Source organism: Chiloscyllium plagiosum, unplaced genomic scaffold (genome assembly GCF_037043375.1).
Source record: "Chiloscyllium plagiosum isolate Xiang-an unplaced genomic scaffold, Cpla_swu_hap1 HiC_scaffold_6, whole genome shotgun sequence".
Lineage (NCBI taxonomy): Eukaryota > Metazoa > Chordata > Chondrichthyes > Orectolobiformes > Hemiscylliidae > Chiloscyllium > Chiloscyllium plagiosum.
In genome coordinates this window covers 71,107,549-71,122,022 of record NW_028270144.1, presented here as the reverse complement: position 1 = coordinate 71,122,022, position 14,474 = coordinate 71,107,549, and the positions used below count along the sequence as shown (strand labels likewise).

The 14,474-nt window shown below is 40.4% G+C and overlaps 1 protein-coding gene across 4 annotated transcripts in view; it reads left to right on the top strand.

The window, feature by feature from the left end:
• The window catches only part of LOC122551052 (TBC1 domain family member 8-like), a 97,437-nt gene that overhangs the window by 79,851 nt on the left and 3,112 nt on the right, over positions 1–14,474 (top strand). For all 4 annotated transcript variants that reach the window (XM_087988094.1, XM_087988092.1, XM_043692695.2 and 1 more), the window contains exons 14-18: positions 6,206–6,304; positions 8,742–8,810; positions 9,493–9,733; positions 9,929–9,994; positions 13,978–14,067. In XM_087988094.1, coding sequence (XP_087844220.1) covers positions 6,206–6,304; positions 8,742–8,810; positions 9,493–9,733; positions 9,929–9,994; positions 13,978–14,067 — 565 coding nt within the window. The remainder of the gene's footprint in view (positions 1–6,205; positions 6,305–8,741; positions 8,811–9,492; positions 9,734–9,928; positions 9,995–13,977; positions 14,068–14,474) is intronic.

Sequence of the window (14,474 nt, the reverse complement as noted above, 5' to 3'; positions counted from 1 at the left end):
GGGCATGGATAGGATAAATAGACAAAGTCTTTTCTCTGGGGTCAGGGAGTCCAAAAACTGGAGGGCATAGGTTTAGGGTGAGAGGGGAAAGATATAAAAGAGACCTAAGGGGCAACATTTTCACACACGGTAGTACGTGTATGGAATGAGCTGCCAGAGGATGTGGTGGAGGCTGGTACAATTGCAACATTTAAGAGGCATTTAGATGGGTATATGAATCGGAAGGTTTTGGAGGGATATGGGCCGGGTGCTGGCAGGTGGGAGTAGATTGGGTTGGGATATCTGGTCGGCATAGACGGGTTGGACCAAAGGGTCTGGTTCCATGCTGTACATCTCTATGACTCTATGTACAGGTCCCACCTTCCCCAGAAGGTATCCCAATGGTCTAGGTATCTGAAGCCCTCCCTCCTGCACCAGCCTCACAGCCATGTGTTAAGCTGCACTCGCTGACTGTTCCTCACCTCACTATCTCGTGGCACTGGTCAATGCAAACAGCTTCCACAGATTGTTGGATTGTTTACAGAATCCCAACAATGTGGAAACTGACCCTTCGGCCCAACACTTCCCCACCCACCCCTTACCCCATTATCCAACATTTATCCCTGCACCTAATGCACCTAACCTACACATCCTTGAACGCTATGGGCAATTTAGCATGGCCAACTTACACTTGCACATCTTCAGATTGTGGGAGGAAACTGGTACACCCAGAGGAAACCCACGCACACACTTTTATTGTGTCTTACAAACCGGAGTTCTTCTCTCCGAACTTTCGATAACTGGAAGATAACTAGAGAACAACCAAAAACACTGTCTTCTGTCCAAACCATAGTTCAATCTATGGTTTCTCTTACTGTATTTACCCCAACAATCTCATTGGCTGGCTGGCACTGGCCTCCCTTGTTTGCCCCTTTTAACATCCAAGCAGTTGATACTCCTTCAGCATAATAAATCTCAGTTACTGAAATGTCTACAGTTGGCTTAGAACAATCATTAACCTACAATTAACTTTCCTGGCCAGTTCATGTGAACAAATATCAGTTTGTTTGCCCTAAGCATTGTTTGATTTGAAAGAAAAGAGCTGCTGCTGAAAATCCAAACTTCTGCTCACGGTTCCAAACCAAAAATGAGAAAAACAAAAAAAATTAGTGATGGTCCTGACAAGGTAGATCAGTTGGTTAAGGCACTTTATGGTGTGCATGCCTGCATTAGTCAAGGTATTGAATACAAGAGTAAGGAGTTTATGGTGGAGCAGTATTAATTTTAGTTGAGTCTCACTTGGCAGACTCTATGCAGTTCTGGTCATCACACTTTAGGAAGGATGTGATCACACTGGAGAGTGTATGGAAGAGATTCATCAGGATGTTACCTGGGCTGGAACAATTCATTACAGAGAGCAACTAGATAGGCTGTGGTGATTTTCTTTTAAGCAGAGAAGGCCAAGGAGATCCTGACTGAGGTGTGCAAAATTAGAGGCGCATGGACAGAGTAGATAGGAAGAGCCCTTTCTCCTTAGGAGATGGCTCAGTAATCAAGGGCCATAGATTTAGGATAATGGCAGGATATAGAGAGGGGATTTAATGAAGATTTTGTTTCATTTAGAAGGTGGTAGATATCTAGAAACCACTGCCTGAAAGTGTGGTAGAGGAAGAAACTGTCATAATATACAAGAAGTGTTTGGAGAAGCACTGTAGTATACAAGGATATGGCCCAAATTCTGGAAAATGGGACTAAAATAAATAGATGCTTGATGACCAGCATGGACAAGAGCTGAAAGCCTCTTTCTGTACAACACATGCTATGAAACTTTGAGTCTCTATAATTAAAATGGCTCATGCCCCAACCCACGTAGAATTCACTTTTAGATATAAAAGCAAAATATTGCAGATGCTGGAAATCTTAAATAAAAGTGCTGGTAAAGTTCAGTAGGTTTGTCAGTGTCCATGGAGGAAGAAATGGTTAGTTAACATTTTGGGTCAAATTGACCAGACATGAAATGTTAACTCAATTTCATAGGGCTGCCAGACCTGCCAAATTTAGCATTTTCTGTTTAAGTTCTAATTTCAGATATGTTGATTCTGCTTTTGTTTTTGTTCCAATACCATTCTGTTTAGAACATGAAAATATTGAATTTTACTAGAGGGCTAATTTAAGGCTAATAATGGTTAATGGTAATAACCAGATTCTAGCCAAAATGCGCTCTGATAGAACTATAATACAAACAATACAAACCAGCATGTAGTGACATTTTGGGGTTATAAATTGAACCTACTACAGCAAATTGTTAGCAAAAAATTCAACTTATGATCCTATTATTAGATCACAGATTGGTTTTGTAGTGGATCATTTATTAGATATATTCTTCATAAATGGGTGTCAGTTTACATCTTTTATTTGTATCAGACATTACAAATGTGGAAGTTGAGATCAGTTTAGATTGTAGAAATATTTTGAATGTCTGGGTTCCCAGCAGTAGCTAAGTGCATCCAGGATATTATGAAAGATAATGCTGGTGAAAGATTCCATTCTATTCCTTTCTCTCTCCACTCTTAGACATGAACTTCCACGTAAAATACTATCAGGAACCACTTCCTGGTGAAATGTTACGTAGCATTCCATGACTATTGCTAACAATAATTTCATATCAATTGGAATATCTATATTTGTTTATAATCTTGGGGACAGTAACCTATGATGACGGCTGTTGGAGAACTTTTGAAATAAATTGTAGTATTTTGCTTTGTGCCATATTTTAATTATGTAAATCTATTAATGAATCCACAACAAAAATCTAAAGTTCAGCCAAACACTGAAACAGCGTGACCTTGATCATGTTGAATGGGTTTGCTCAGTTGGTGACTAGTACCACACCAGACACTTCATCTGAGTGGGCTGTGAATTATAAAATTTATACAATTGCATTTCTAATTTTTTTTTGTTCTTGGGTGTTTCAATTGATATATAACTAGCAGCACATCTCAATGCTTTAAAAGAGATCAAAGTTATTTAGTACAACAACTGCTGATAGTTAACTTTATCAAATTGTACTTAGCCAATGTGCATATTTAAAGCAAGGGCGAAAGTTACATGTGGAGATGAAAATGAGATCAATCTCCATGATTTTTGCTGCCTTAAAGATTCTCTTTCCAAAGTTAAGCGTTTGAAGACTTGAACTCGGATTCAGCAGCTATGTTGGCTTCAGTGGTCAAATAGTTCCTCTGAGAGGTGCTCTGAACAGAACAGGCCCAGGGAGTGAGTGAGTGTTGTGTGCTTCACTTTAAAGGTTATAGCCTTTGGTAGCCTCGTTCATTACAGGAGAATTTGGGCACTGCTCTTTCTCTCCCTTTTGAGAAATAGAGACTGATTCAATTTATTTCTCTTGGGGTCTCTGTACAAAATCAGAGCAATTTTTGAGAAGATTTGTAGCTCAGGTTGATTATAAGTATGTAAGTTTACAACAGGATCTTGACCAGATGGGCTGAGAAGTGGCAGATAGAGCTTAGTTCAGATAAATGCGAGGTGCTGCATTTTGGGAAAGCAAATCTTAGCAGAACTTATACACTAGGTCCTAGGGAGTGTTGCTGAACAAAGAGACCTTGGAGTGCAGCTTCATAGCTCCTTGAAAGTGGAGTCGCAGGTAGATAGGATAGTGAAGAAGGCGTTTGGTATGCTTTCCTTTATTGGTCAGAGTATTGAGTACAGGAGTTGGGAGGTCATGTTGCAGCTGTACAGAACATTGGTTAGGCCACTGTTGGAATATTGCATGCAATTCTGGTCTCCTTCCTATCGGAAAGATGTTGTGAAACTTGAAAGGGTTCAGAAAAGATTTACAAGGATGTTGCCAGGGTTGGAGGATCTGAGCTACAGGGAGAGGCTGAACAGGCTGGGGCTGTTTTCCCTGGAGCTTCAGAGGTTGAGGGTTGACCTTATAGAGATTTACAAAATCATGAAGGGCACGGATAGGATAAATAGACAAAGTCTTTTCCCTGGGGTCGGGGAGTACAGAATTAGAGGGCATTGGTTTAGGGTGAGAGGGGAAAGATATAATAGAGACCTAAGGGGCAACTTTTTCACACAAAGGGTGGTACGTGTATGGAATGAGCTGCCAGAGGATGTGGTGGAGACTGGTACAATTACAACATTTAAAAGGCTTTTGGATGGGTATGTGAATAGAAAGGGTTTGGAGGGATATGGGCTGGGTGCTGGCAGGTGGGACTAGATTGGGTTGGGATATCTGGTCGGCGTGGACGGGTTGGACCGAAGGGTCTGTTTCCATGCTGTACATCTCTATGACTCGCTGATTCTAAGTTAGTTCGCTGAGCTGGAAGATTTGTTTTTAGACGTTTTGTCACTATACTCGGTTACATCATCGGTGAGAGTCTCTGGTGAAGCGCTGGTGGTATGTCCCGCCTCTTTCTTTATAGGTCTTGGTTTCTTAAGGTGGGTGATGTCATTTCTTTTTTCAAGGGAAGGTAGATAGCATGTAAATCGATGTGGTTATTGATGGAGTTATAGTTAGAATGCCATGCCTCTAAGAATTCTTGTGTGTATCTTTGTTTCGCCTGTCCTAGGATGTGTGTGTTGTCCCAGTCAAAGTGGTGTCGTTCTTTGTCTGTATGTATGGAAACTAGTGATAGTGCATCATGTCTTTTGGTGGTTATTTGGTGTTTGTGCATCCTGGTGGCAAGTTTCCAGCTTGTTTGCCCAATGTAGTGTTTATTACAGTTCTTGCATGGTATCTTGTAAATGACTTTAGATTTGCTGGTAGTATCTAATGGATTCTTTAGTTTCATTAGTCACTGTTTAAGTGTGTTAGTAGGTTTGTGGGCTACCATGATGCCTAGGGGTCTAAGTAGTCTGGAAGTCATATCTGATATGCCTTTGATGTAAGGTAATGTGGCTATATGTTTTTGGTTGCATTGTCTACTTGTTTGGCTTTGTTTCTGAGGAATTGGCAGATTGTGTTTATTGGGTACCCGTTTTTCTTGAAAACCTTGTATAGATATTTTTCTTTGCTTTTTGTAGTTCTTGGGTGCTGCAGTGTGATGTAGCTCATTGAAACAATGTCTTGATGCAGCTCCATGTGTGTGCGCTGGGATGACTGCTTTTGAAGTTCAGTACTTGGTCTGTGCTTGTTGTTTTTCTATAGACACTGGTTTGAAGCTCTCCATTGACTGTGCGTTCAACTGTCACGTCTAGGAATGGGAGTCTGTTGTTGTTCTCGTCTTTTGTGAATTTTATGCTTGTTTGTTATTGTTGATGGAGTTGTATGTTGCCTCTAATTTGTTCCGTTTTGTGATGACCACGGTGTCACCCACGTAGTGGACCCAAAGTTTGGGTTGGATAGACAGGAGGGCTGTTTGTTCAAGTCTCTGCATTACTGCTTCTATGAACCCTGATATTGGGGATCCCATGGGTGTTCTGCTGACTTGTTTGTAGGTTTTGTTATTGAATGTGAAGTGGGTGATGAGGCACAGGTCCACTAGCTTGAGGATGTTGTCTTTGCTGATGAAGTTGGTGCTGTCTGGTATTTATGGTCCTGGGTTTCCTAGTAGTGATGCCAGGTCGATTGTTAATTGATGTGAAAAGGGCTGTAACATCAAAGGATACCATTATTTCATCCTCTTTTATCTTGGTGTCTTTGGTGTTCAGGAATTCTTGGGTGGAGTGAATGGAGTGGCGTGAATCTTCAGTTAGGAGTTTTAGTTTTTGGTGGAGTTCCTTGGCTAGTCTGTATGATGGGAGACTATGGGTTTGGGGGGGGGTGTGGGGGGGGGGGGGCAGGTTTGTGCATTTTTGGTAATCCGTAGAAGCGTGGTGTTTTGGACCCATCTGGTTTCATATTTTGAAAGTCTGTCCTGTTTAATTCTCCTGATTTTTTAAGTCCTGTTAGAAGGGATGAATGTTAGAATGGTTGCTCACAGTCTGACCTTTCTATGCATTCTAACATTGTTGCTGTCCCAAAAACACTCCAATCATGCATCCACATTACATAGTGGGTTAGCCCAGATCAACGGCATGTTCACAACACTGGTAATGGACCTGGGAATATTTGGTTTCAGTACAGTGTATTTGGAGAGTTGAAAATTGATCTCTACAGCCTCTCTTCCTTCTGCTCTCCCTTTCTGCCCATTTATCTTGAATACAAAAACTATTTTACATTGCACACTAATTTCTTTTGAATCTGTTCTTATTGTACATTCAGAAATTTGGAGAGCTTCACGTAGGACAAATTGAGCAAATGCGCTGCAGACACAGAATACGAGTGCTACAGAACTTAGAAGATACCACTAAACAAAATGTGGTAAGTTTACACCATCAATTAGTGTGATTTAAAAGAAAACTAGAGTTGTTTTTTTTATGCATTGCTTCTGTGATGATCATTTCTTGAATATTTAGTCATTCAAGTCATTACAAAAAGCAGATAAAAACCGAATCTGGCAAGTTACTGATCCATCAGTCTTCACTTGCTCATGAACAAAGTGATGGAGTGTGTCATTGTTTTAAAAAATTCTCAAGGTCAGGTTCGTAGGAGAGTAGTCTGACACAGAACAAACGACCAAGAGGCGAGTCTGCTAGAATATGAGCATTTTATTCCCCGCAGCGTCGCCACAACCAGGTCTCATACTTACAACGGGTCTGGCTTATACTCACTCTACATGTTACCGGAACTGGGAGCCGTCAGTTCTCGTAGAGCGGTTGCCAACAACCCACGCTCGGCGGTTAAACGTAACCCCGGAGCAGACTCCCGGGTCTGGCTTATACTCACTCTACATGTTACCGGAACTGGGAGCCGTCAGTTCTCGTAGAGCGGTTGCCAACAACCCACGCTTGGCGGTTAAACGTAACCCCGGAGCAGACTCACCGAACTGGAGACTTTTCCAGCTGATATACTCTTTTCCAGATATAAACATTCATGTGAACAGCAGAGCAAGGCTAAAAAACACATTCCATTCTGGTTACATACAGATAAGAAGATTCACACGGGGAGGTGTGTAATAAGATTCACACGGGACTAAGCAACACCTCCATTCCGGTTAGATTCACACATGTATTGGGACATAATTTTTAACCGTTTCACCACAGTCATTGACAGAGCTATCAAGTGGAATTTGGATAACAATAACCCACTTACTGATGCTCAGTTTGGGTCCTGCTGGATCACTCAGTTTCTGACATTATTGCAGCTTTGATTCAAACGTGCAAAAGAGCTAGGTTGGAGATGTGAGGTGGAAATGACTGTCCTTTGCTTCAAGGAGCCCTAACAAAATGGGAGGGGATGGGGATGGGTAAGCCTCTTCTCTGTTTGGAGTCAGTCCTGATACAAAGGGAGGTGATTGTGGTTAAATGCCAGTGATGTCAGTTCAAGGACATCACTGTAGTGGTTGCCTCCACCATCTTCAACTGCTTCATCAATGACCTGCCCTTGCATTATAAATTCAGAACTGCAATGTTCGCTGATGGTTCCACAGTATGCATTATTATTTGAAAACTCTCAGATATGGCTGTACTCTGTGTCCATATGTAGTAAGAATTAGACAACATCCTGGCCTGGGCTACTCAGTGGTAAGTAACATTTGATAACAAAACTATCTCCAAAAGAGAGAATGTGACTTATCTTCTCTTAATGTTCCTGTCACTGAATCCTCTACTATCAAAATTCTGTGGGTTACCATTGAGCAGCAACTGAACTGAACTAGCTAAATACATACTGTGGCCACGAGGGCAAGTCAGAGGTTAGGAACCTTAGGAACTCACCTCCTGACTCCCCAGAGCCCGACTACAATCTTCTAAGCACAAGTCAGGAATGTGATTGAATATACCCACTTGCCTGGATGACTGCAGCTTTGACAACATACTTCACACCATCAAGGAATAAAGCAGCGCACTTGATAAGCACCCTGTCCATTCCCTAAAGCGTTCACTCCTTATAAATCTGATGCAAAGTGGCGGTAATCTATGCCTACCTGAGGTACACTGCAGTAACTTGTCAAGGCTCCTTCAATAGTATTTTTAATAACCTCCAACCTCCACATTTTTAGGACAAGGGCACAGATGTACGAGAAGGTGACTGTCTGCTCTCCATTTCATAAGATCCGCAGCATATCTGATTGTAACCTCAAATTCACACTTGCTCCTGATCATCTTTCACCCTTTCCTTACCAAGAATCTATTAACCTCTGCTTTAAAAATATTCGACTCTGCTTTGTTCAGCTGTTTCAGGAAGAGTTCCAAAGAGACACGGCCCTCATGATTCTCACTTTGCTTTTCTGACCAATCTCATTATTTCCTCCTTTATGCTTCACTCTCATTTGGTTACCATGAAACTGATTACTTGTCATTATCATTTCTCATCTCTGCCCAAACTTCCACATCCTGTTTTTTTCTGAAATCACATCATCCCTCCATTACAACCATTAACTAAGAGTCAACACTCTTCCTTTCCCAGCTTCCTGTCCTTCCTGAAGTACTCGTCAATACCAGGTGCCAATCCATGTCATCCTGCAGCCTCCTAGATCATGCATTATCAGAATGCATGAAGAACAGATTATACTAATTGTTGAACAATGGAGCTAAACTAAATAAAAAATATAAAGGATAAAACAAATCAGTTGAAAGGGATAGTGCATTTGAGTTTTCTAAGCGTTCCGGACATTTATTAATGATTTTAAAAGTTGTTTAGCCTCTCAGTTAATGGAAGGCCATGGGGCTAATTTAACATCTTCAATATAATTTTGCAGCTTAGAGTTGTGGCACCAGAAGTTTCATTTAGTACTGAAGGGCTCGGAGACCTCTATGACCTTTTCAAGGTGAGTTTTACGGGAGCTGGTAATTTCAAGTGACTCAACCAGATGTTCAATTCTGAAGGTTAATGAGTTCTTCCTGAATCTTCTGTGGTTATAGTTCTATATGGACACCTTATAAAATAAACATTGGTGGCATTTTCTTCACATGCATACTAATTCTGAAGTGTAACTAGGCCCTCTGCTAATGAGCTGAAAATGTGTTGCTGGAAAAGCGCAGCAGGAATTCCTGAAGATGGGCTTATGCCCGAAACGTCGATTCTCCTGTTCCTTGGATGCTGCCTGACCTGCTGCGCTTTTCCAGCAACACATTTTCAGCTCTGATCTCCAGTCCTCACTTTCTCTTCTGCTAATGATACTTAGTTACTCATAAGAAAGTATTCAAGATTGAGAGACCTGCTGTCATTTTTATTGTAGAAATTAACAAACTGTATGGATGCTTGGTTGGTTCCTGTTGGATTTACCTGATAATGTTTGACTGCAATGACCATTTCAGTACCTACAAAGAATGCCACTTGGAAAATAGCCTCTTTGGTAATGAATGTGGAATGTTTGCAATGGGAACTGGCAAAAGAAAGAAATTGCATTGCAATCTTTAGTTAGAATGGAATAATTTGTAAAAATATGTTCTAAACTGTACCTCTTACTCTGCTTTTAAACTGTATATTTACCTTATTTTTTCAACTAGAGAGAACATCTTTTAAGTTGTTACTGGGGTGGGAATGGCTCAGCAGTGTGGCATCATGATCCTAGCCTCCCATATCTGGAACAGTACAGAATAAATTGTTTCCAGTTCAGCAACCTCTTCTGTCTTCTAAGCCCCTGGACGTGGGGTACCCATACAGATCTTCTAGCCCAGAGAACATTCCGCATACTAGATGAAAATGAAGATTCCCTAATTGACTTTAAAGAATTGGTCAGTTGTTTAGGTAACTACTTTTTAATCTCTCTCATGCAGAGTTAATTAATGTAGATATGTATGAACTGTCTGCTTAAAATCTTGGTATCATTTGTGCTAGTTACAAAATATTCAAGCTGCAAAAAAAGTTTGCTTTGTGTTAACAGTACGGAGAATGCAGAAGAGAAGATCTTGATTGAATAAGTATTTTACTTTTATATCATAGAAATAATGTACTATGGAGACTTCAGTGAAAAACTCAGATTGTTGTACAGGCTGCACATTCCACCAGGTAAAGTAATCCTTAAAGAAAAGTTAGTAAATTTGTTGCTGAAGTTGTTAAATGCACATCAGTGCAGTTAGTAAATTCCCTGTTTGAGTTTAAATTTTATACCTGATTTTTGTACTGCTTGCATGATATTAATGAGACGTTGGCTTTCATTTTATTTGTACTTGCTATGATTTATTAGTTTGTAAATGTAGATGTGAACTTAAGATCCTCTAAATCTTTGCTTATCTTAACCTGTTCCACTTACCAATCACCTTTGTCATTGATTTTATTCATTCATGGGAAGTTGACATTGTTGGGTAAATTAGAATTTGTTGCCCAATCCTAATTACCCTTGAGAAGCTGGTGGTAATCGTCATTTTCTCGTCCTCCTGTCAATTGGACGAGATGTTAATCCTATCTGTCCTCAAGTGAGTGTAAAACATCCAATAGTGCTATTATTAAGAATATAGGAGTTATTCCTGATTTCCTGGTCAACATTTATCCCTCAATCCTCCTTCAAAATACAATATTGGTTCATTTCCGATAACTGTTGATCATGAAAGACAATAGTTGAAGCAAAAATTTACTTTGTTCCCCATCTTTTCCTGAACTGCTGCAGTCTGTGTAGTGAAGTTACTCTTACATGCAGTTAAGTTTGGAATTGCAGGATTTTGACCCAGTGATGTTAGTCGAATTTGAAGTCAAGATGGTGTGAGATTAAGAAGAAATTTGTAGCTAGAGATGGAACTATAACTGCATCTATTGTGTCAGAGGTTGCTGTTGAAGCACCTTTGGCATTTTATAGATGGCATGCACTGCACCCTGCTGGTGGAGACAGTGAATGTATGGGTGTGAAAAGCAATGGATGTGGAATCAAATAGGGCAACTTTGGCTTAGAAAGTATTGTCATGCTTCTGACCTTTCTTGTAGATAATGGAAAGCTTTGGGTTTTCAGGAAGTGACTCACGTACCACAAAATGTCCACTTCTTGTTGCCCTAGTATTTACATGTTCAGTCACCAGGATGCTGACTTCAGGAGATTCAGTAATGACAAAAACCATTGAACATCAAAGGGAATTAGATTTCGTTATTGGAAATGACTCATGCTCAGCATTTGTGTGCCATAATTGTTACTTGCCAGATTTTGACTGTTGTCCAGGCCTTGTTGAATATGGGCAGTTACTGACTGAGTATCTGAGGTGGTGAGAATAGAACTCAGCACTCCAATTTTGGGAAGCTAATTGATGAAGCAGCTGAAGATGATTAGGCCTAGGATTTTACCTTGAGGAACTCCTGCAACAATGACAATATCAAAATCAGAAATTGTTAGAAAAGCTCAGCAGGTCTGGCAACATCTGTGAAGAGAAATCAGAGTTAAGGTTTCGGGTCCGGTGACCCTTCCTCAGAACAGAGTTTCCAGTTCTGAGGTAGATAACTGGACCCGAAACTTTAACTTTGATTACTCTGCACGGGTGCTGCCAAACCTGCTGAGGTTTTCCAGTAACTTTTGTTTTTGTTTGATTCAGTTCTTTCAGTTTTACCCTGTAACAATATACTGGTGCTGGGATAATTGACCTTGAGCAAGTATAACTATCTTCCTTTCTACTAACTGGAGAGATACTATAGAGTACCAACTCTTCCTTCATTTCCCACGACTTCAAATTTACTGGACAGCCGTAACATTGTCAAATGCTGCCGCTATGTTCTGGGTAGTCACTGTGACCACAGCTGTCTTGGTTTAGACCAAAGCTGTACTTGAATCTGGACCAAACTGTCACAACGATGAACGGTGTGTGTTGGTGAGCAGGTTATTGGAGAGAAATACTGTTTTAATATTATTATCCTTCATCATTTTGTTATTGGATGAACGTAGACCAATGATGCAGTGGTTGACCACATTAGGTTCTACCCTGATTTTTGTGGGGAGGATAAGCCTGGGTAATTTGCTTCTTTGCCTATATTTATAATTGCATCAAGTTTTTAAAAAATCTTATCCTTGTGGTTAAATTCTTTCATTGTCTCACATGTCCTTATCTATCTCTTTTCATCCAGCCATATAATAGATACCTTTCCCCACAAACTCTGTTCCTCTAATTCTGGTCTTTTATTGGCCTCTGGGTTTTCTGCCATCTAGTCTATGCTCCCCACCTCTAAACTCCCCTGTTTCCTTTTGTCATCAGTGTTTGGTCACTAATCCTAAAATCTACTCCTTTAGCTTATAGCCATATAGCATGGAAACAGATCCTTTGGTCCAACTAGTCCACACCAGCCATGTTCCCAAACTAAACTAGTCCCACTTATCTATGTTTAGCCCATCTTCCTCCAAACTTTTCCTCTTCAGGTACTTATCCAAATGTCTTTTAAATGTACTGTGCCTGCGTCCACTCCCTCTGGCAGTTCATTCCACATACTAACCATTCTGTGCAAAATAGTTGCCGTTCATCTCCTTTTTACATATTTCTCCACTCATCTTTTAAAAAAATACCCCCTGGTTTTGAACTCCTCCACATTAGGGAAAAGACCTTCACTAATCAATTTCTCTAAGCCCCTCAATGTTATATAGTTATGTAAAATCACCCCTCCAACTCCTTTGCTCCAGGGAAAAAAGTCCCAACCTATCCAGCCTCTCCTTCTAACTAAAACCATCCACTCCCAGCAACATCTTGGTAAATCTTTTCTGTAGCCTCTCCTGTTTAATAATATCCCTCCTATAACAGGATAACCAGAACAGCACACACTACTCCAGAAGAGACCACACCAAACTCCAGTACAACCTCAATATTAGATCCCAACTCCTTTTCTCAAAGCAATAAAGGCAAGCATGCTAAACACCTTTTAACCATCCTGTCTACCTGGACAAATTTCAAAGAATGATGTACCTGAACCCCTCGGGCCCTATTAACTGTATAAGTGCTGCTCTTATTTGTTTCACCAAAATGCAATACCTCACATTTAAACTCCATCTGCCACTCCTCAGCCCATTGATCCAAATGATCAAGATCTCTTCACTGTCTTAGGTAATCTTCTTCAATGTCCACTATACCACCAATTTAGGTGCCATCTGCAAACTTACAAACTGTGCCTCCTATATTCTCCTCCAAATAATTTATATAAATGACAAACAATAGTGGACCAGTACCGATTCCTGTCGAACACCACTGATCACTGACCTCCAGTCCAAAAAGCAACCCACCACCACCACCCGCTGTCTCCTACTGTCAAGCCAATTTTGCATCCACTTGGCTAGCTCGCCCTGGATCCCAACTGGTCTAACTTAACATCAAGGTTTGTTTCCCAGAGGGGCCTTAAAATGCTTTGGGACATTTGCTTCATGTAAAGTGCTATGTAAACACAAGTTTTTTTAAGTTGGTAAGTTAACAGTAAAAAATCTGCTGAGAAGCTGATTTTTAAAAACTTGTGGCTTTGCATAGTATTAATTGCTCAATTATTTTTTCCCCACTCACCGTTAATTATTGTGCAGGTGTTCTGCACTGAGAGCGTCTTGAAGGGATGTTACTTAATTCCTTGCCTACCTGGGATGTTCACTGGTGAAAAACCACTTAAGCATATTTAGGTTGTTGAGACATTTTGGGGAAAAAGCATCAAGTTTTTTGTTCTGTTATTTCGGTAGTTCCATGACTGTGGAATTTGGAGTCACAAATGGGCCAGATTTCCTTCCTTAAATGACATTAGTGAAGGCTTTTTATGACCAACCATGGTTATGTAGTTGCCATGAGGCTAGCATTTTGATAAATTCAAATTTCACCATCTGCTATGTAGGATTAGACCCAGAACATGAACCTGCGTCTCTGGATTACTGGTTCACTGACATTACCACTAATCCCCCCAACTCTCCTGAGAGTTTGTTTGGAATGTAGTCTTGTTTTGATATGCATTTTATTAAGTTTCCACATATGTCTGTCATTTTCAATTATATGCAACATTGAATTTTAAATGGGGGCAGTTTGATTCATTTAAATTTATTCTTGCTTTTGTTTTCCTAGCCTATAATGATGATGACATAGATAACCTATCCCCTCTGAGGACTACCTTCGTTTCCAGCGTCCAACCTGATTACTTCAACAAATCAAACTGCAAGTGCATATTTACTACTCAATGCAAAAAAATGAAGCTTTTCTCTAAACTGTCATTCAAAGTTATGAAACAGAAATATTACTTCATAACTCAAAATTACTGATGGGGAATAGTCTATACTTTGGATCCAGTAGAGTGTGTTTTGGAAGGACTGGGAATCGAGAGGAGTTGTTCGAAAATACAGCCAGTTGCATAACCCTGCCAAAATGGCACACAATGAATTTAAAAGAAAAACTCACCATATTAAACAAGAATACAGGCCTCTATAACTATCGTAGAATTCCTACAGCATAGAAAGAGGCCCTCAGCCCAACAAATCGACACAGACCCGCTGAAGAGTAACCCACCCATACCCAATTCCCCTATCCTATATTTACCTGACTACTGCACCTAACTTACACATCCC